This window comes from Nuphar pumila, chromosome 11 (assembly GCF_984573655.1).
Source record: "Nuphar pumila chromosome 11, dmNupPumi1.hap1.1, whole genome shotgun sequence".
Taxonomy (NCBI): domain Eukaryota; kingdom Viridiplantae; phylum Streptophyta; class Magnoliopsida; order Nymphaeales; family Nymphaeaceae; genus Nuphar; species Nuphar pumila.
This window is the reverse complement of record NC_143259.1, coordinates 110532775-110556013: the sequence shown is the minus strand read 5'-3', so window position 1 is coordinate 110556013 and position 23239 is coordinate 110532775. Positions and strand designations below refer to the sequence as shown.

General features: G+C 35.9%; 1 protein-coding gene across 3 annotated transcripts; it reads right to left on the bottom strand.

The window, feature by feature from the left end:
- Positions 1-344: 344 nt before the first annotated feature.
- On the bottom strand, positions 345-20747 carry LOC149822829 (putative dolichyl pyrophosphate Man9GlcNAc2 alpha-1,3-glucosyltransferase). 3 transcript variants are annotated; one of them, XM_089980079.1, is made up of 8 exons: positions 20537-20747; positions 20155-20395; positions 2651-2825; positions 2433-2540; positions 1778-1939; positions 1446-1698; positions 787-984; positions 345-631 (listed from the first exon to the last, which is right to left on the bottom strand). In XM_089980079.1, exons 1-8 carry the CDS (start codon positions 20703-20705, stop codon positions 600-602), a joined length of 1338 nt encoding a protein of 445 aa, XP_089836205.1. In that variant the 5' UTR covers positions 20706-20747; the 3' UTR covers positions 345-599. The 3 variants fall into 3 exon arrangements, with proteins under 3 accessions (XP_089836205.1, XP_089836206.1, XP_089836204.1); XM_089980080.1 differs by having other exon boundaries at positions 882-984; XM_089980078.1 differs by having other exon boundaries at positions 345-984.
- Between the last annotated feature and the right edge of the window lie 2492 nt (positions 20748-23239).

Genomic DNA, 23239 nt, shown 5'->3' with positions numbered 1-23239 from the left:
TCCTTTGGTTGGAAGGTTGCTTATTAGCTAGATGAGATAACATATCCCATGAGCTCAACAGACAGCTAATGTGATGCACATGTTGATTCTTTAGTGTACGCACGCCCAGTAGTGATCACTGACACGCTTAACATTTCATTTCCTGGTACTTGTGAATAGGTTTCTAAGAACACCATTCTTGCTGACAAAGACTAGCATTTTGAAGTGCATGGAACAGAAACAAGCAGTGCCCTGAGTATGCGAAGCCTAAATACTAAACTCCAAGAGAAAAGATATTGCTGCTTTATTTTTCATCTAAGGGTTGCTTGGAAACAGAACCTTGCTGCTTTATTTTCATCTAGTAGTGGATGGGAAACAGAAAATTGCTGCTTTATTTTTATCAAGTAGAGATTTGGAAACACTATTTAAATTGATATCCTTTTACATGCACGGCAGGAGGTATAACTCAGTAACATTGACCAATAATGTTACAGAATCAGAAATGAACAAATAATAAGATGACATTAATAATGAAGAGCATCATAACTTGATGTACCTTGTGTCAAAGAGCCTTTTTTTCCTTGGTCTCCCAAATCAGCACATCTGATAACATCCATTGCTTAATATTGGAATAAGTGGCAAGTGCCAGATACTGGGAGAAGCAAAGAATCATTATAAGGGCATCAAAAAGAAATGGGTATTTCTCAGGAGGCCTCACAGATAAGTAAATGCCATAAAGAATAAGAGAGAAAGTAAGAGGGACAGCCATCAAAGCTTTGACACTGAAGGCAGTCCTTGAACCTTTACCATGTCGTCCAAATGGTGCATAAGCAACAAGAATGCAGAGGGAAAGAAGTGCAATGTGCGGCAGAAACAACCCTTCACGGAAAAGCAAAGGATACATTGATAGAAGAGCATAGTAGCTAAACCAGTTGAAAAAAGTAGTTTCTTCCAGTGCTAAAAGGCTTGCAGGTAACAGAGGCAACAATATTGACTTCTCGTGAACTGCAAATTAACACACAGATATGGGCTCATAAGATTTTCATAAGAGCATCACCTATACTGATAGACAATATTGGAAGATCATGGAACTGCACAAAAAGAAAGCAAGAAAGAATCTCTCTCTCTCTCTCTCTCTCTCTCTCTCTCTCTCTCTCTCTCTCTCTCTGCATGCTCAAAAATGACAGAACAAGAGAAAAAAAAGCCTCCCTTAAATTCTAATTGTAAGATCAAAGCCAATTGAAAAATAATATAATTTTCCCAACCATAACCCATTTCGTCCACAACTAAAAGGATAATCTAACAAACCTTTGTTAAATTTAAGAATGAACAAGAAAGCACCTGAATTCAGGTCAAATGATCCTTTTTAGGCCATCTCAAACTTGTGCAAGGAACAAAAAGATTCTGTTTAGGTTGTCCACGGAGTTTGTTTCAAATGCAAATTGCAGTGTGGAAATAAAAAGTACCTTGGAATGAAAATAAATAGAATGAAAATGAACTGTTGACCAAAGCATAAAGAAAGCCTCGGCTGCTTGGAGCTTTTATCTGCTGTATCATTGATGGTAAAGCAGCAGCAACAGTTGCACTCAAACTGAGCCACTTCAACTCTCGTGTCCCGAACAACCTTTTCCACTTCACAAAAAATGAAGTGCTACACCAAAAGTTAGCCACGTAGTCCTCATAGATTCCCCTTTCAAATGGAGCCAAACGGGATAAAACCTGCTGTGGTAATCAGATTAAACACGATGACATGGTAAATATGACAAAGTCCGTAAAAAGGAAGTTGTGCATTTCTTACCTGCAAGACAGATTCCATAGAGTAGAGATAAGGCCACCAAATAACAAGGAATGTCATCAAGACTGTCATTCCCAGTTTTAAGATTTCAAAAACTGGATTCTGATGCCTTAGGCATTTCCCTAAGAGATGGCTGAAAAAGGCAGGAGCAAAATATGCACTCATCTGCAAGATTGCAGCAATTACCTCAGAAATGAAGCACAGAACGAAGGACAGTGATAATTCAGAACACCATGAAAGAAAACAAATTGGGAAAATCAAAGTTTTCTTAGGCCCTGTTTGGATATGTTTTTATTTATTGCTTATAAAAATGAATTAAAGTACATTTTATAAAAAAGATACTTGCCCTTATTTTTAATTAAGTGCATGTTTGAATCACCAACTATTTAAATTTTAATGAACAAGAAAAGGATATTAGTTAGTAATGATGGATGGTAGTGGTGGTAATGGTGGTGATGACAATAGTGGTGGTGGAAATGGTAATGGTGATGGTGGTGGTAGTAATGATTGTGACAGTGGTGGTGGCAATGGTGATAGTGGTAGTGACAATAGTGATGATGGTAATGGTGGTGATGGAGAGAGAGAGAGAGACTCATAACAGTGACATTATACAGTATACATGAAAGATTTTGTAAAGCAAAATAATAACACAATCAACCTGCTTATGATTGAGTGCTAGACTGAAGAAGACACAAGCAACCAGATCGTTCTTGGACAAGATTGAAGCAACTGCTCCCATTGTTAGCCCCAAGCTTATGCAGTTGTACTGTCCGTGAATAAATGCCAGCAAATGCATATATCAAACAAAAACATGAGGAAAGAATCGGAAACTACTAATTCAGGTCCTCACATGATCTGGCAGGTAGCGCCACATACCTGAAAGTGGCCATGGTCTATTAAGATCAGACTTGGATTAAGTAAGATCATAGAAAGAAGCCAAGCCATTTCTTCATCTTTTCTGCTAAAGCAATAGACGGATACAAAATAGACAGCGGCTGGAAAAAATATAAGTGCATCAGATGATAAAACAGTCCACCTCATCAGCAGCTTACTGAAAATCACAAATTAAAGGATTAATTAGAAAAGCACCAATAGGTTGTACAAAGATTTAGTAAATTATGTATTACATGATAGCAAATAGAGGCAACTACAAGGGATGTGGAGTTCCATCTTTGTAATTATTGCATTTTTCTGTATATGGCTGTCAATTTAATATGTATTTCATTATTGCAATTATTATTTGTAACAGAAACAAAATAGTAAAATAGGTTCAAGCCTTCAAGGTTGTCCTATTCTCTTTAAGATAATGGAATAGGGCATCCTTGATCAGATTGATGAGGATTCCTTTACAACCAGCTGCATGGTTTGCATTCCTCTCCTCTCTTCTTGTCACTTCTATTTCAAGATACTGAGCCCCCTATAAATGAAACTAAATTATAATATGACATAATTCTCCGTTCTTAATTTTCTTTATCCCTATGTTACATGGACACTTCAACCAGGATGAAGTGTCAGTGACGGACACGGATGGACACCAACATGGACATGACACCAACATGCCATTTTTTAATGTGAAAGTGTCCAAAAATTTGAACACAGCATGTCGAGTGTTTGACACATTGAAGCATACTTGGACATGTCATGTCCATAGTGTGTCAGAGAGAGAGAGAGTAGGAAAACAGGGAAAGGAGGTTTCATAACTCCCTCTCCCCCCCAATCCCCCACCCCCTCTTTTCGTTTTTTATTAATGAGGTACACCCCTTCATTAATGAATGGCAGCCCTCTTATTAATGAAGGTGATTATCTATCTTCTCAGTGCCTTAGAGGCTTAGAGTCTTAAGACAAAATTACTTCATATGGTTCCAAGGATATTTTGGTACACATGTTATGTTCATGTGCACAGTACTGCAAGTTAGATCCTAGAGTTGCTAACTATGTGTTCTCAAGGTTACACCTTCTCAGACCGGCCACAAATGTTATGGTCCAGTGGCCAAAAGATTATATGTAACTATGGCTGTCACTTCTATTGTATAAAATAAGTAGTAATCATTTGAAGTTGAGTTAATTTGAATCAATAGTTTATCTAGTGCCCCAAGTGATAAGGAACATGCAGAAGAGGCAAAAAAAAAATAGTTTAACGTCCAAAGTAGATGAAAAAAATAAAAAATATGCTCTTGGACAAAGTTGTTCAGCTTCCTTTGCTTTCTTCTTCTTTATATTCTTTTTCATCTTCCTCCTCTTTCTTCTTCTTCTCAGAGAGAGAGAGAGAGAGAGAGAGTTCCTCTTGCCACCCCCCCCCCCCCCCTCCAAAAAAAACAAAAACAAAAAATAAGACCCATTACTTTTGGAAAAGAAAAGGACAAAAGTCCAAAATTACAAAAGTATCCACATTTTTAACTATCTTAACAAATGTGACTTAAGTGGTTTATAAGTCTGGATTAACAAATGTGACTTAAGTGGTTTATAAGTGTGGATCCTGATCCAATCCAGAACCAAACCTGATACCATCCTAGAATAAGATCAGTAGTCGAATTTGAGAAAATGGAACAAGAACGGCATAACTTCAATCCCATAATGACGGCACCGGGTTTTGGAGAGTCACGATCATATAATTAGGTGTTAGGTCCAATAATCTCATTAATGTTAGGTTTTAAGGGAGAGAAATAAAGTCTTTGAAATAAAGTGACAGTGGAGGTTCACTGCCTCAATGTGGTGAGAATGAAGGGTGCTTTTTCTTTGAAGTAGGAACTCTCTCTCTCTCTCTCTCTCTCTCTCTCTCTCTCTCTCTCTCTCTCTCTCTCTCTCTCTCTCTCTCTTGTATCCTATAGATACAAATCTCAACAATCTACAATAGCATTTATATGAGTCGCTATCTAAACCACTATTCTGAATGAGCAGGCTGAATTACTAAAGAAGCTCATCTAAGAAAATACGAGTTATTGTGTTGTATATGCAATACTAACACCCTTGAAGGACGGCACTTCACGAATGTGCTATAATAGCCGACTCAAATTTGACCTAGCACTTCTGTTTGGCATGGACCATTTGCTAGAAATTGATTGTTGAATTGTGCTTGTTCAATGAAAAAACATGATTTTTTTTAGCCCTCAACATTTATAAAGACTATGGGTTGTTGAATTTCATGCCCAAAAAAACTTGACGATACAAGTGTTGATTCCAGCAAAATGCAACATGTAGATCACATATATATGGTCAGATTTCAAAAATAAGAAATAAATAAAACTCCCTAAATGTATGTTCATACCTAAACCATCCTCTCTCTCTCAAAGTATAAATATAAATATAAATGTATATATAAACCATAATTACATATATCAGCGATATTTTTAAAATATAGTGATATTAGCGTTGTATTTTCAGCAAACAATATTATAGGTAAAATATCGTGATATTTTGAAAATATAGTCAATTTGATTATAACGCGATATTATCATGAGAATATCATGATAATATTAAAATATTATCAATTATTTTTACTGTTTTTATTTATTTTCTATATATTAAATATGGTTTCTTTTTTCTTTTACATTTTTGTTTATTTCTTTTACTATATAAGTATTTTATTGTCTAAACATGGTAATTTTCTTACTTATTTTTATTCTTTTTATTTATTTTTAAGCCCCGAGATCTTCCCGAGGTTTATCATCAAACCTATAATATGCGAGAAATAGCCTCTAGATATAGCTGATAGAGACATTTGAGACTATGATATAAACCCATAATCAATTGAACGTTAAGTGGAGCTCTTAGTGGCAAATCACTTCTCAGTGCCTTAGAGTCTAGGCCAAAATTACTTCATATGGTTCCAAGGATATTTTGGTACACACGTTATGTTCATGTGCACAGTACGGATAGAGATAAGTTAGATCCTAAAGTTGCTAACTATGTGTTCTTAGGGTTCCACATTCTCAAAAGGGCCACAAATGTTACGGTCCAGTGGCCAAAAGATGGTATGTAACTATGGCTGTCACTTCTACTGTATAAAGTTAATTAGTATTCATTTGAAGTTGAGTTAGTTCGAATCAATAGTTTATCTAGTGGCTCAAGTGATAAGAAACCTACATAAGAAAAAGAGAAGACGAAGAGGCAAAAAAAGTTTTTCAACCCAATGTTATAAGTATTGTACCGTATCGTATGATACGTATCATTACTATGGGCAACAACAATATGATGCACACATATTGCGATATGAGTGTATCATATCCGTATCGGGTGTACCATACGACACACCCCTGTATCATACCATATTGTACGATATAGGGTTGTATCGTACGATACACCTTCGGCGCACTTTAAAAATGATTGAGACTTGTTTTTTATTTTTTTAAGTTTTAAAGACTTCTCGAAGGCCAACTTCCTCATTTGTGTAGAGGCTATTAAAGGAGTATCCACACACCCTAGTGTTGGGGAATGACTCAACACACCATCGATAGATTGAAAAAACAAAAACATGAGAAATAAATCAACCACACAAAGAACAAGGACTTTACATGGTTCAGCAATAGTTGCCTACGTCTACGACCGTATTGAAATCCACTAATAAGATTGAGATACGCACACACATTACAAAAGACGGATTGCCCTCTTTGAATACAAGGAATCTAGGGCAACCTATTTTGGGTATAGTTGGCAAATCTGACGATCTAACTTGAGAATCGTCCGAGACGGACCGAATCTCCCAGTGATTGGGCCACCGATCAAGTCCAAACCTGTTTTAGCCAAGCTTGGGCGTGGATAGACTAGGAATCACCTGACTCAGCATGGATTCGGCAACTCGCCAAGTCAGTCCTAAATCGAACAATTCAGGATGAATACACGTCGAACCAGTATTTGTACTGGTTTGTTCCAAAACGAACCGGTATTTGTATCGGTTTGTTCCGAGATGAACCAGTTTTACTATTAAAAATGTATAAAAGGGGGTCGATCGACTCTTCCCCTCCTTCCCCATTTTCGGAGAAGCTTCTTCCCCTCCCCTCCATCTTTCGGTGAACCTCTCTCTCTCAACGACCCCCCCCCGTGTTGTCAACAACAAGGTTCTCTCTCTCTCTCTCTCTCTCTCTCTCTCTCTCTCTCTCTCTCTCTCTCTAAGGCAATCATCGAGCCTCTCAGAGGCTCACATTAGACAGGTGAGCATCTCGTCTCTGAGAGGCGAGCGAATGCTAACTCGTTTGTATTATTTAAAAAAAAAACACAAAAAAATTTAGGTCTAAACCCGCCAGAGTTACCGAGTGACCCGCTGACCCGCGAGTCAAGGGTCGGGCGATCTGAGCTTGAGTCACAGGTTTGCCAACTATGATTTTGGCTAAAATTACAAAATTACCTTTCAAGAATTTTAGCCACGGGAGCTCACGCCCTCGGACCCCCACCTTACGAGCAAGAGGCGCTGCCCCCCTTAACCCCCCGCCAACTTACCGTGAAGTTGAATCTGCAGAAATTAGGGATTTATATTAAGGTAGAAATCAGGCTCCACACTCCTCCAACACTTAGGAGTCGTGAGAGCGATTTAGGGGTTGATCCGTGCACAAGGGAGAGGGCGTTTGTAGTTTGCTCAAGTAAGAGTGCATTTCCACAAATTTTTCACTCAAGGAAGTGGGTTAAGATAAAAAAAATCTCTATTTTTTTTATTCTTATTGAGGTTTTTTTTAGATGTCATCAGATGATACAACATGGAAATGGTGCACTCAAGTAATGAGTGAAAAGCGATTGAAAATCAAGTACAACTATTTTCATAATATTTTTTCGGATGGTATCCCTCAGTTGAAGTATCATTTAGTCGGGACACATTTCAATGTTGTGGCTTGCATGTAAAAGAATTTGTTGGATATCATGAAATGACAATGCCAGCCATTACTCACCGGTCCGAGAGAAAAAAGACAAGAAAAATAGATGAGTGAGGCAGAAATGGGGTATGCACAACCCTGGGTGGATGTGTATGACGAAGATGAGACATAAATGCTTCATATCTATGTCACATAGGTGCGAGTGCGGATGCGAGTGCAGATGCGGAGATGCAACACTTTAAAAAAAACTTGGGTCCGGGGGGTGTGAGGAGGATATATATATATATATATATATATATATATATATATATATATATATATATATATATATATATATATATATAACAGTTTTAAGTTAACACTACATGTATTTGTGTGCATTTATGTATTTATGTATATAATATAGATAAAAATGGACTTGGTTAGGGTTAACTAAATCTACTTTTGGATAGAAATGGACCTGTGTGGTTGACTTCACCTAACACAAAAGAAGTTGTGTCCAAGTGTCGCACCCGCTTGGGTGCGGGTGCAACGTGGGTGCGGTGTCTTGTTAGAAGAGTCCATGTAACATAGCTTCATATGTGATTTTATGGTTGTATTTTATGAAATTCATCATTGTTTCATGTGTTATGATTTTTTTTTACAATTTCTGCTAATTTTTTCTGTTTTTTTTTGAAATTTTTGAAAAAAATGTATTAAAAATCACGAGTTTTTACAATACGATACATACCTTAGTTTGAGACCGACCAATACGGGTAACGATAGGATACTTACAACCTTGGTTCAACCTCCAAAGTAGATAAAAACAAATGCTCATGGAGAAAGGAAGGTAATCATACTTAAGATATACCAATTTTTAGAGCTACATAATCCTGCTCTTGGTAGCATATATACTGACCTTGACCTTTCAATAGATATAAGAAAACAGAAGTTAGTGTATTCTCACCAACTTTGTTAGTTATTATCATCTAATATTTGAACCGTATAAAGCATGTGACTCATTAGAATTGAATCTAATTTTTAAAAGTGTAGATTAGGCATTTTCACATCCAAAAAGGAAGCCATGATAGTGGAAATGAAAGCCCAAAAAAAGAAATGATATGTGAGAAATTTCTACTTTTTCATAAGAAAAACAGTGGGATGCAAGTGGATATACATTATAAAGTTCAAATCAAATGGTCCATAAACAAATATAAAGGCAGACTAGTTGCCAACAAATGCATGACATCAATTATCATGAGACATGCTCTATGGCCAAGTTGAACTCCATCAAAGACATCTTCACACTGGTCATTCATAGAGGCTAGCTTCTAAACCAGTTGGATGTAAAATATGTATTTCTGCATGAGAAACTTGAGGAAGATATTTATGTTGAATCTTCTAGGAGTTTGATCTAAAGGGGTGAAAAGTTTTCAGTCTCAAGAAAGTGATTTATGGACTAAAACAATCATCTAGAGCATGGTTTGCACCACCATCCAATTTGGTTACAAGAGGCATTTGTGATCACCCATTACTTATAAAAAGAAGAGATATGGTATCTATTTTGATAGCATATATAGATGACACGCTGATCAATGAAGATGACAAATAGGAGATAAAGAGTTGAAAGAGGGACTACAAGAAGAGTTTAGCATTAAAGACTTGGGAGAACTTCAATAATTCCTTACAATTAGAGTTCTTCAATCAAGTAAGAGCATGATCCCCACCCAAAAGAAGCATGCACTCGATCTCCTCAATGATGGTGGAATGTTAGGTTGCAGAGTTGTGAACAACCCCATTGAACATAACACATCAACTGAGATTCAAATCTATGAAGTTTGGAGGTGTTAACGACTAGTTGTTACATGGGCGGATATTGCATACACCATATAGTAAGTAGATATATGCATGCTTCACTTTAGTCTCACATGAATGTAGTATACAGAATCTTAAGGCATTTGAAGAGAAATCCTATAAAAGGGTTGTTATACAAGAACTATGGGCACTGTGATATATATATATATATATATATATATATATATATATATATATATATATATATATATATATAACAAGGCATTTGAAGAGAAATACTATAAAAGGGTTGTTATACAAGAACTATGGGCACTGTGATATATATTTGTTCATTATTGAATCCATGGAAAGTAGAAGATCAATGTTGTACTTTTATAGGTGATAATTTAGTCTCATGGAGAAGCAAAAACAAAATATAGTATATCAAATAGAGATCGAATACCAAGCAATGGTAGTTGGAATGTGCAAAGGACTATGGGTGAAGTGTATTCTCTCTGAGTTGGAGGAAATCTATGGTATCCGGACACTCCGTTTTGCCCTTTGTACCCGTGTCGACACCCGGACACACCATTTTACCCTCCGTCAGTTTATAACTTTATATTTTCAGTATATAATATACATTTTAGATATAACATATATATTTATATTATATTCAGTTTATTTTGAATTTATTTTGAATTTATTTTGTATTTATGTGATATATATATATAGCCATGTCCCCGTACCCATATTTTTTGGAATTGTCGTGTTGTACCCTCCGTACCCATACCCGCACCCATACCCAGGTGGGGGTGTTAAAATATAGACATGTATCATATATATATATATATATATATATATTTGGTTGTATCCAAAATACCCGATAGGGGTATTTTGGTCCTTTCACCATGTAATTTTATTTTTAGGGTTTTCTTTTTCTTTTCTTTTTTCTTCTTTTGTATTTTTTATTTTTCTATTTTTTCAACTTGGGACCATTGGGGGCCCCACTTGTGTAGACGTTGGGGCTCCCCAACGTCTACCTAGTGGGAGCCCCAATGGCTCCCTCTCTCTCCCTTTTCCTCTTGTATATAAAGGAGTGCAACACTGCAACCCCCTCATTTCTTTGTAGAGTTTAACTCTCACATCAATGAAGATATAATTTATTTTAGCCTTTTGGCTCTACCCCTTAGTGGGTTTGTGTGCTTGCACTTCATGTGCTTACGGTTACCCCTTAGTGGGTTTGTGTATTTGCACCTTATGTGTGTATTTATCGGTTTATTTTTTAACCTCTTGTGTTCAAGATCATTTTCTAACATGGTATCAGAGCTAGGCGGTGATCGAGTTGTTCTTTGGTGCATCGGGAAGCATGTCACTCAAGAAACTTCAAGAAAAATGGTGAAGTATTCGTTGTTTCTCTTCTCTTTCTTGAAGTTATTCGGTATGTATTCTTTTTCTTGAAGTATCATGCATTATGAAGCTACATTCTTGATCATTTATATGCATGTGTTTCCTCTATCATTATGTTTTTTAAATCAAAATGTATTTTGCACATTAAGTACTTGTGTTATTTGGGTCTTCATTGAACCTTTACTTTTTCGCATATCACATTTCACTTATTCACATGTTTTGAAATTTTTTAAATGATAATTTTTAAATCGGTGAGCTTGTTTTTCTAGATATATGATTGCTCAAAATTTGCTTTAATGAGTCGTTTATCATGTTTATCTTCCAAGCATAATTTGATGTCAATCTTACTTGAACTCGTGTGTATGGCTTTAGGAGTTTTTTATGATTATATCGTTGATTTCAAGTCTTGCATGTGATTTAAAGTTTTGTATTGATGGACATACGTGGTTGTGATAAAATCTTTGACTCTGAATTTAAATTTTTATAAAATAACTTTGGTACTTTGAAGTTATATGCTTAACGTTGTTTGAAAGCATGAATTACATATGTGTGGGAAGTTCTTAAAGAAAGTTGGGTTGAGATTGAAATTTTTAGTATATGAAAGATTGTGATAATTCACATACTTTTCTACAAAAACCATAATTGTTATTGTATATTATGGGTAGTGAAAGGATGTTCATTAGAGATTCCTTACATGTTTGTGCCTATCCATTCAAAGTCTTGTATATGGCTTTTTATAATATTGTGTGTTTTCGAGAAAAACCCTTGACATATAATTGGACCGTCCATGAAATTTCTATAATTTGATCAACAAAGTTTACTTAATGAGTCATTTCATATATATTTGAGCAATATTTGATTTAAAACTACTCTTGCCTTATTTATTAAAAGGAATAATCGTGAGTTGTTATTTGTTTTGAGATTTCTCTCTTATGTAGTGATGTTTTTCTTAAGAATCTCAAATATGATTATCTTCAATTATCTTCAATTAAGCTTTATACATGCCCATTATTTGACTAGATTAATGCTTGTTCCATTCTCTTTTCATATAATTGTTTCGTGATTGACTTATGAGTTGGTTCTAACTTCAAAAATCATGTGTTTTATTGTTAATGAGTCTTATTGGTCTTTGCTTAATGCACTTGACTCTCATTTGTAACCTAATCACTTTTTGTGAGGTTCTCTCATTTAATAGTCTTGTTTGTGTGTCTTAGTGCACTTTTGTTACTCTTTGTGTAATTAATGTATGAATGCTTCTAGTAATTCTTGAGTGTGGATTTCTCCCATTTAAATTAAGTTTTTTATCTTTCCTCTTTGCTTTGCATACTCGTTTTTTAGTGTTGTAGTTCTTGTTGGTGAATACTATTTGTGAGACTTCCACGGTTCTTGTGAGAAGAATGTTTGTGAAGATCCTTCGAAGTTTTGGTTTGTGAAGGATTGTTTTTTGAGAATCTTGGTGGTTCTTTTGAGAAGTTTTGTTGTAAGCTTTTGAAGGTCTAATTGTAGAATTCCATTCCGTTCTATAAGCTTAATCCTTTAGTTTGGATTTTCTCCTAATATTGCAAGTTTGTAAACTTCTCTTTTGTGTGTGAATTTTTCCACATGAGATTTTCAAACTTCTTAATTTTATCATCTCTATTAAAGGATGCCTACGCTGGCCGTGATTTGTTCAAGATTTTTTGCATTAAATTGCACTTGTTGTGCATATAATTGCATAGCTAAAACTTGATTTGACTCTTAGATTATCCCAAAATGGTTCTTTCACATGGCATTGCGTATTTGAAAGAATATCTTTTTAAGAGTATTCTTTGCCTTTTATGGCACTTATGTTGTCCATCACAAGTTCTTATATGATGAATCAATCCCTTTTTTGCTGTATTATTGTTATATCAGAGATGTTTGTTGATGTGAGTTATAGGCACCTCGGTTTATGTCAGTTTTGGTTGTCACATGTGGTTTGTCTCAAACTGACTGTTTTATGCTCTCTGATTATGAGTGTGTGGTATCATTCGGTTTCTCTTTGGCCATTGATTTTACTATGGATGCTCTTTATTATGAATATCTGTGATGGATATATATTTTTTTTGAAACCATAGTGTTTCAAAATATGTTTAAAATTATTAATTTTATTTGCATTAGTGTTTGTCATTACAAGTCTTCTTACCTCAATTGACTTTCTCCTTTTATGCCTCTTATCTAAGTGTCACCATATGTAGACAAGAGATGTCGGTTCATACTTTTGTGTGTGATTTGTTTAGCCCATTAGTGGCTTTTATACTCTTCCTCTAGTAGCTAATACACTTGTTTTGAGTGTCATTATATGTAGACAAGAGTTGTTGTTTCACACTGTCGTGTGTGATGTTGACCCATGGTTGGCTTTTGTGCTCTTGTTTTAGTCGTTGATACATTTATTTCAAGTGTCATTTTATATAAACAAAAGGTGTTTTAGTCACACCTTCATATGTGTTTTTAGCCCATGGTTGGCTTTGTACTCTTGTTCTAGTCGTTGAACATACTTAATTTTAAGTGTCATTATATATAGACAAGAGATGTTTGTTCACACTTTTGTATGTGACTTTTTAGCCCATTGTTGGTTTTTGTACTCTTGTTCTAGTCGCTGATACACTCACTTCAAGTATCTTTTTATGCAGACAAGAGGTATTTTGTACACACCTTCGTATGTGACTTTGGCCCTTTAGTGACATGTTTTTATGCTCTTGGTCTAGTCGCTGATACACTTGATCTGTGGGTTTTGGAGGTCTAATGAGGTGATTGTTTGTAGTGGAAAAACTATTGCAAAAATTGTTGTGCTTTTTCAAAGGGTCTTAACTTATAAATTGTATGATCAATGAAATTCTCTAAGTGAAAAATGATTATCAACATGTTTTTGCATTATGTATCATTGATAATATATGCATATTTGGAAATCACTTGATTTTGCCTTGTTGGCATTTATCCTATAATGGATTTTACACATTAAGTGCTTATGGTTTTCGGCCCTCTAATGGGCTTTTGTATTGTCAAAAATTTCATCCCTCAATATGTGAGGTTCTCTACTCAAATAATATTCATTCTTGACTCTTGGGTGGGTGTTTTTTTATTGTTATACTTGATTGAAGTATGTGTGTCCATAAGTGATTTATTCTAGTATCAATTCATTACATGATATCGTATGCATATGCTCATAATAGCTATTACTCTTGGGCACTTATTAGAATTTTCTCATTTTTGCTTATTTTCAAGTATAGGTTCTTGAAAGATGGTCTATATGAGACTTCTTTCAATACTAAATTATTGCATGATTCAATCTTGCCTTAATTGCTTCTAATTCATTCAATGTTTTTAAGTGGTTGGGCATCATTATTTTGTTTCTGCATACTGAATCATATGTTCTTTAATGTTGAATGTTATGATCACTTGAAAAATGAGCTGATATATCTTACTTATTTTCAAATTATATATATATTTTTTGTATACTTTGAGCTCCTTGATTTGTGTCACAGGATCTTAAAGATGAGATAGAAGAATATTCTTAATATAGACCATCCGAGAAAGTGCTTGGGGATGATCACTATTGAAGACAATTGAAGGCTCCTCGTTAAGACCAATTGAAGGATGACAATTACCAATTTCACTAATATGCTATAAAGATGGCATTTTTATTGAAGACTTGAAATTCTTTCTCTTGTATTTTTTTTAAACTTTTTGTTTCCCCACGCAAAGTTTGAGGGGGCGTGTTAAAATATAGACATAATATATATATATATATATATATATATATATATATATATATATATATATATATATATTCGGTTGTATCCAAAATACCCGATAGGGGTATTTTGGTCCTTTCACCATGTAATTTTGTTTTTAGGGTTTTCTTCTTTTCTTCTTTTCTTATTTTTTATTTATTTTTTTCTTCTTTTGTATTTTTTATTTTTCTATTTTTTCAACTTAGGACCATTGGGGCTCCCCAACGTCTACCTAGTGGGAGCCCCAATGGCTCTCTCTCTCTCCCTTTTCCTCTTGTATATAAAGGGGTGCAACCCCCTCATTTCTTTGTAGAGTTTAACTCTCACCTCAATGAAGATATAATTTATTTTAGCCTTTTGGCTCTACCTCTTAGTGGGTTTGTGTGCTTGCACTTCATGTGCTTACGGTTACCCCTTAGTGGGTTTGTGTATTCGCACCTTATGTGCGTATTTATCGGTTCATTTTTTAATCTCTTGTGTTCAAGATCATTTTCTAACAAGGGGGACATAGTTAAGTTTCCTATGAACATATATCATGAAAATAAAGCTGCTATCTCTATCTTCTAATCCAGTTTAACATGAAAGGACAAAGCATATAGAGACACATTGTGATTTCATTAGTAAAAAAAATTAAATCTAAACTTTTTCAACCAATTCATGTTAGGTCACAACTTCAACTTGCAAATACCTTTACTAAGGCACTTGGAAGATCTAGAATATCAAGAATCAAAAGCAACTTTGAAATGATTGACATCTTTTTCCAACTTGAGGGGGGTGTTGAAGATGAGTCAGGGGTCATTTAAGTCATTTAGATGAACTGTTAGGGGATTTTTCATCTTTATAAGTCTTTGTATTTGTAATTTTTCACTTTATTGGGGGTATTTTGTCTTTAGTCAACCCCTTTTGAGTTCAATATGTAAGAGCTATAATGTAACCATATAGTTAAACGAGCCCTAATTTTTTTCATCATCTTCTTCTTCTTTTATTTCTTCTCTTCTTCTCTTCTCCTCTAATCTCTCAAATTCTCATTCCTAACCCTAATAAGACTCAAATACCATGGATTGAAGTTTGAACAGTTCACTACAACAACAACAACAACAACAACAACAACAACAACAACAACAACAACAACAACAACTACAACTACAACTTCATCCCAAAATAAGTGGGGTCGGCGATATGAACCAAATAAGAAAATCATTCTGGGTCTTCCACATGAATCCTTCTCTTCCAATCATTTCTATCCAATGTCATGTCTTCGGTGAGGATCAAAGCATTCATATCCTTTCCTATCATCTCCATCCAAGTCTTATTAGGCCTACCCCGACCTCTTTTAACTAATATATTTTCCCATTTCTCCATCCTTCTAACTGGAGCATCATTAGGCCTTCGCCGAATATGTTCAAACCACCGTAAACGATTCTCTCTCATCTTATTTTCAATGGATGCAACGCCTACCTTCTTACGTATCTCCTCGTTTCGAATCTTATCTTTTATTATATTTTCACACATCCATCGAAGCATACACATCTCAACTATACTCATTTTTTGAATATGATGTCTCTTGACAGCCCAACATTCCGTACCATATAGTAAAGCGGGCCTAATTGTCGTCCTATAAAACTTTCCCTTCAACCGCAATGGCATTCTACGATCGCACAACACTCCAGTTGCACTTTTTCATTTCATCCACCCAACCTTTATCCTATGATTTACATCTCCATCAATTTCTCCATCATTTTGAATGATAGATCCCAAATATTTGAAACAGTCATCCACCGGTATTTCTTGCTCACCAAGCTTCACTACACTCCCATCACTACTTCGTTGCTTACTAAACCGACATTCCATATATTATGTTTTACTCTTACTCAACTTAAAACCTCTTGCTTTCAATGTCTGTCTCCATAATTCTAACTTAGCATTAACCCCAGCTCTAGACTCATCAATCAAAACAAGACCATCAGCAAACAACATATACCACGGCACATTTTCTTGAATTGATCTCGTAAGTTCATCCATCACTATAGCAAATAGGAAAGTGCATAATGCATATCCTTGATATAACCCAATCGTTATAGGAAAATTGGTTGTCACCCCTCCACAAGTGCGAACATTGGTTACTACTCCTTTGTACATATCTTTAATTATACTAATGTACTTGAGAGAAACACCTTTCTTCATCATTGTTTACCAGAGAACATCCCTATGTACTCTATCGTATGCCTTCTCCAAATCAATAAAAACCATATGCAAATCTTTGTTCCTCTCTCTATATCTCTCAATAAGTTGTCTAAGCAGATGTATAGCTTCCATAGTTGATCTTCCAGGCATAAAACCAAATTGATTCTCCGATATCATGACAACCTTCCTCAACCTATACTCAATCACCCTCTCCCAAAGTTTCATAGTATGACTCATGAGTTTTATACCACGATAGTTTGTGCAATCTTGTATATCACTCTTATTCTTATATAGAGGCACCAAAGTACTCTTCCTTCACTCATTAGGCATCTTATTTGTCCGCCAAATCTTGTTAAAAAGATTTGTCAACCATTCTAAACCTTTCTCACCCAAGCATTTCTAAACCTCGATAGGTAAACCATCTGGGCCAACTGTCTTTCTTGATTTCATTTTCTTCAAAGCCTCTGCAATTTCTTTCTTTTGAATCTTGCGCATGAAGTCACGATTCATCTCATGAAAAGGAATGGAGAAGTCTCCAGAATCCTGAGCATGACTTCCATTAAATAGCTTATCAAAATAATCTTTCCATCTCTCCTTAATCTCCTCATCTTTGACTAAAACCCTTTGCGTTTCATCTTTGATACATCTAACCATACCCAGATCCCTCGATTTCCTATCTCTCATCTTTGCAAGCCTATAAATATCCTTCTCGCCCTCTTTGGTATCCAACTTGTCATAAACCTCCTTATATACCTTATCCCTCGCGTTTTGAACTACTTTTTTAGCTTCCTTCTTTGCTATCATATACTTCTCCAAATTCTCATTACCACGACTCTTACTTAGATTTCTATAACACTCTCTTTTAACCTTAATAGCTAATTTGACATCCTCGTTCCACCATGATGTATCCTTACCTAGTGGTGCACCGCTTTTAGACTCACCCAATACCTCCTTAGTCACCTTTCTCATGCAACCCACTATCTTATTCCATATTGATTCTGAATCCTCCTTGAGACACCAATCAACTTCCTTAACTACCTGCTCTACAAACATTCCTTGTTTAGCTCCTTTCAGTGCCCCCCACTTAATTCTAGGATCTATCCTATGTCTATCCCTTTTGCAGCATTTTCTAAATGTAAGATCTAAAATTAAGACTCTATGTTGTGTAGCTACACTTTCTCCCGGTATAACCTTACAATCGATGCAACAACCCCTATCTCTCTTTCTAAGTAGGAAAAAATCTATATGAGGCATATTAACCCCACTTTTAAATGTTACTAGGTGAGACTCTCTCTTCCTAAACCAAGTGTTGGCTAAGATCATATCATAGGACAAACCAAAATCTAAAATCCATTCTCTACTTTCGTTTTTTTCTCCTATATGGCCTTCATGGATACTCTCAAACCCATCCCTACTAATGCATACATGTCCATTAAGGTCACCGTCGATGAAAAGCTTTTCTCCATAAGATATCCCTTGTACTACTCCATCTAAATCTTCCCAAAATTGACGCTTAATGGAATCATCTAAACCTACTTCAGGTGCATAAACACTAATAATATTAATAATATTTGTACCTAATACTAATTTAATAAGTAAAATCCTATCACCCTTCTTACGGACCTCAACTACATTATCTATAAACTCACGACTAATAACAATCCCTACTCCATTCCTATTCCTATTCCTATTCCTATTTATTCCTGTATACCAAATCTTATATCCCAAAGCTTCTATCACTTTTGCTTTCTCACATACCCATTTGGTCTCTTGTAGACATAAAATATCAATCTTTCTCCTACACATAACATCTACCAACTCTACCAACTTACCAGTTAAAGACCCTATGTTCCAAGTGGCTAGCCTAATTTTATGGTCTTGAACTATCTTCTTTACCCCCACCCGTCCAACAAAGTGAGGGAACCCTTGCCTATTTGACACCACACCCGGGCACCGGTGTGACGCATCGCTTCTGGGCGACGACCTAGCAACCCTTGCCCATTTATCACTGCCTCCGAGCCTATAGGGTACAGCGTGTCGCTCAGTAGGGAACGCCCCAACGAAATTCTCATATTGATTCATATTCATAGGGTGTGACTAAGTTTTTATGTTGGCTGTCACTGGCCTACCGCAACCCTCCTCCTTTATCCGGGCTTGGGACCGGCAGTGTATAACTAAGAAGGTAAATTAGAAAAGATCTTATGATTAATGCAAAATAAGATCTTATGATTAATGCAAAAGAGTCACTAGTGTGACAGTAAATTTCAGCATTTAGGCTCTAGTATACAGTGAGGATCTTCAAGGAAATATCACCAGCATGAACAGCATATGGTGGGTGAACTAACTGCAAGAAACCTAGTGGTAGTTTGTGTCATAGATAAGCACCTTTCTAACCTAATATGTATCTTTGCAAGAGTGCACTAGTAAACAAAAATAAAATAGAATATGTGGTCGGGGCATATATATAAGCATGATCAAGTCAGAGTTTAACACCAAAAAGATGAAAAGAAGTCATATGATGTAATTTGAAATGGTTTTGTGCATGTAAATGGAGGCCTAAAACAACACCTACAAGATAAATAAGATATACATAGGGATACCAATAAGGATTTGAAGGTAAACAGTGACAAACAAGTCTTTACAGGTGAACAATGAAGCAACAAGAGGAAAGAAGAAGTACCAATTAGTGTGACAAAAGGAAATGAAGTATAAGGACCTAAGAAGCTGGACCATGCGTATAGGATAATTCATGCATTTCCTATCAAACTGATGAATGCCTCATAGATCCAATGTAAGGCAGCGAAACTGTTGTCAATGCAGAGAGTTCTTCCTCTCATTTAATTCTTTTTGATACATGCAACGCATCTCAATTTTTAAGTTCACATTAATTGGGCAAGTCATAAACTTGTTTCAGGATCTTCTTGAATCGTACAAATGAAGAAACAAACTCTATGTGTCTTAGACCACAGGTAGTGCGGTTTTGAATCCCAGTCGAATTGCAGACTCTCTCTCTCTCTCTCTCTCTCTCTCTCTCTCTCTCTCTCTCTCTCTCTCTCTCTCTCTCGTGCGGTTTTGAATCCCAGTCGAATTGCAGACTCTCTCTCTTTCCTATCTTTGAACCAGCAACTTCATAATGTGCCCCTTGCCAGTCAGAAGAACATGACTGTTTCATGGCCACCTATGCAACATACTACTAAGGTATTCTATTACATTGTATCTGCATGTCTGCCACAGTTGTATTGTCAAATCAGATCGCCAAAAGTACTCAAAACTCAAGACTCAATTTTGCTAATTATGAAAATGGAAAATGTTTTTAATCACTCATGAATAGCATACACTGTGTCAATCGCTCTCTTCTCTATCTTATAGTGTTATCAAGCACTGCAATTCAAGCATTATAATCATCATTCTATCACAAAGATCAAACTAAAGAGCTACTCACAAACTGGTAAAAGAGAAACACCTGAAGGGCGTTTCATAACCCTTGGAAGAACCCAGTGCGACTGATTCAGGTTCGAATTCCTGGAGGAAGAGGGAGTGAACGTAGCTCTGGTACGCCGTGAGCGGCGGGTAGTCGAGGCCCCAGTAAGCGAGATCGTTGGACGTGGTGTTCGTGTACCACTCCTTCACGGGAGTGTTGAGAGTGATCTCCATCCAATGCCTCTGCGCTTCGTAGTCTCCGTATTTGGGAGGAGTTGCCTCACCTATTCTCGTTCACAAACAAACAAGAACGAACAAATTGTAGCCGAAAAAGGTAGAAATCAACCGTCTGAAGAACAAATCACAGAATGACAACTGATTCGAGTTAAGACAACAAAGAATCGAAGAATAAGAAGGAAGCGAACCAGAGTAGGAGTGCAAGGAAGTGAGAAGACGAACGAAGAAGGCGAAGAGGAGGACGATGCAGAAAGCGGCATTCCTTCGATGGAGGAACCAGACGGGTCGCGAATCCGGAGTGAGGGTTTGTTGCGCTTCTGCCTCTTCTGACAAGGAATGCGAAGTAGCCATGGCCATCACAGCTGCATCCAGGACCTATCTCTTATGGATCATCAGATCGAATTTCAACTTTTAAAGTCTGACTCTAAATCTATGTCACAAAGACACGTGGACGCACGTATCGGATTCGACCCCCAAGTTTGGTTTTTTTTTTTTTTTAAAAATGGATGCGAGGACAGGAAAAATTTTAATTTTTTAATCAATAACAAAAATTAAGAGAGTTGGAACCACAGTGACAAAAGTAAAAAAAAATGGCAAAATGTCGGCAGTCAAAAACTCACAAAAATTCAACTTTTTTTTTTAAATCTTGCATGTTTTTTGCAAGAACTTTGCATAAAAAGTAAATACAACAACTACTACACCTTCATCCCAAAATATGAACTAAAAAAAAAAATCATTTGGGTCTTCCACGTAAATCCTTCTCTTCCAATTATTTTTATCCAATGCCATGTCCTCAGTAAGGTTCAAAGCATTCATATCCTTTCCTATCATCTCCATTCAAATTCAACTTTTTTTTAAATCTTGCATGTTTTTGGCAAGAACTTTGCATAAAAAGTAAATACAACAACAACTACACCTTCATCCCAAAATATGAACCATAAAAAAAATCATTCTGGGTCTTCCACATGAATCCTTCTCTTCCAATTATTTTTATCCAATGCCATGTCCTCCGTAAGGTTCCATTCATTCATATATTTTTCTATCATCTCCATCCAAGTCTTCTTAGGCCTACCCGACCTCTCTTAACTAATATATTTTTTCATTAAAGATATGTACGAAGGAGTAGTAACCAATGTTCGCACTTGTGGAGAGGTGACAACCAATTTTCCTATAACGGTTGGGTTACATCAAGGATCTGCTTTAAGCCATTTCCTATTTGTTATAGTGATGGATGAGCTTACGAGATTAATTCAAGAAAATGTGCCATGGTGTATGTTGTTTGCTGATGATATTGTTTTGATTGATGAGTCTAGAGCTGGGGTTAATGCTAAGTTAGAATTATAGAGACAAACATTAGAAGCAAGAGGTTTTAAGTTGAGTAAGAGCAAGACAGAATATATGGAATGTCGGTTTAGTAATCAACGAAGTAGTGATGGGAGTGTAGTGAAGCTTGGTGAGCAAGAAATACCGGTGCATAATTGTTTCAAATATTTGGGATAATTCAAAAGTATGGAGAAATTGATGGAGATGTAAATCATAAGATAAAGGTTGGGTGGATGAAATAGAAAAGTGCAACTGGAGTGTTGTGCAATCGTAGAATGCCATTGCGGTTGAAGGGAAAGTTTGATAGGACGACTATTAGGCCCGCTTTACTATACGGTACAAAATGTTTGGTTGTCAAGAGACATCATATTCAAAAAATGAGTGTAGCTGAGATGCGTATGCTGAGATGGATGTGTGGAAATACAATAAAAGATAAGATTCAGAACGAAGAGATACAAAGGAAGGTAGGCGTTGCACCCATTGAAAATAAGATGAGAGAGAATCGTTTATGGTGGTTTGGACATATTCGGCGAAGGCCTAATGATGCTCCAGTTAGAAGGATGGAGAAATGGGAAAATATATTAGTTAAAAGAGGTCAGGCTAGGCCTAGGAAGACATGGATGGAGGTGATAGGAAATGATATGAATGCTTTGAACCTCACCGAGGACATGGCATTGGATAGAAATGATTGGAGAAAAAGGATTCATGTGGGAGACCCAAAATGATTTTCTTTTTTGGTTCATATCGTCGACCCCAATTGTTTTGGGATGAAGGCGTAGTTGTTGTTGTATTTCTCTGTCCTTCTAACTGAAGCATCATTAGGCATTCGCCGAATATGTTCAAACCGCCGTAAATGATTCTCTCTTATCTTATTTTCAATGGATACAACGTCTACCTTCTTACATATCTCCTCGTTTCAAATCTTATCTTTTATTGTATTTTCGCACATCCATCTAAGTATAAAAAGTAAATACAAAAAAAAAATATAATAAAATATAAATACAAATATTTAAAAATAAAAGCCACAGTTTTTTCATGATAAATAGCCATTAAAAACATAAATATTGCGTTTAAATCACGATATTTATGTTTTGACAAACAAATCGTGCTGTTTTAAAAATATCATGAGAAATTATCAATTTTTTTTTACTTTCAGATAATTTCTTGTGATATTATCTTGATAATTTCATAAATCTCGCGATATTTGTGGCTATGGTTGGAACTTACTTGTCATTTACCACACTGCTGCCACCCTTCGATGCCTCATGCAGCCACGCTGAAAAACCTCACTGTCGGCCGCTAGGGTTCCGTCGTTGAGAGGGACAAAAAGATAAAAGTAAAGTCGGGCAGGGTGTGTTGTTAAAGACCCTCCCAAAAAAAAACATAAAACAAAAAGCAAAAGTTAATTTCGCAATAAATTAAAAGTACCATGATATTTTTGCGACAAATAATCACAAAACATAATCTCACGAGAAATTCAATTTATCATGAGAATAACAAAATTTTATCGTTTCCTGAATTTCAAGCGATTTTTTCATGAGAAATTCATATTTCTAGTGATATTTGTC

Bases quoted from the DNA above. Each gene is read 5' to 3' on its own strand.
- LOC149822829 (XM_089980078.1), bottom strand. From the start codon at position 20,705: ATGGCCATGGCTACTTCGCATTCCTTGTCAGAAGAGGCAGAAGCGCAA. The intron at 1,699-1,777 runs GTAAGAAATGCA...TTACCACAGCAG, and splicing joins CTATGGAATCTGTCTTGCAG to GTTTTATCCCGTTTGGCTCC. The intron at 985-1,445 runs GTACTTTTTATT...GTTAATTTGCAG, and splicing joins CTATTTATTTTCATTCCAAG to TTCACGAGAAGTCAATATTG.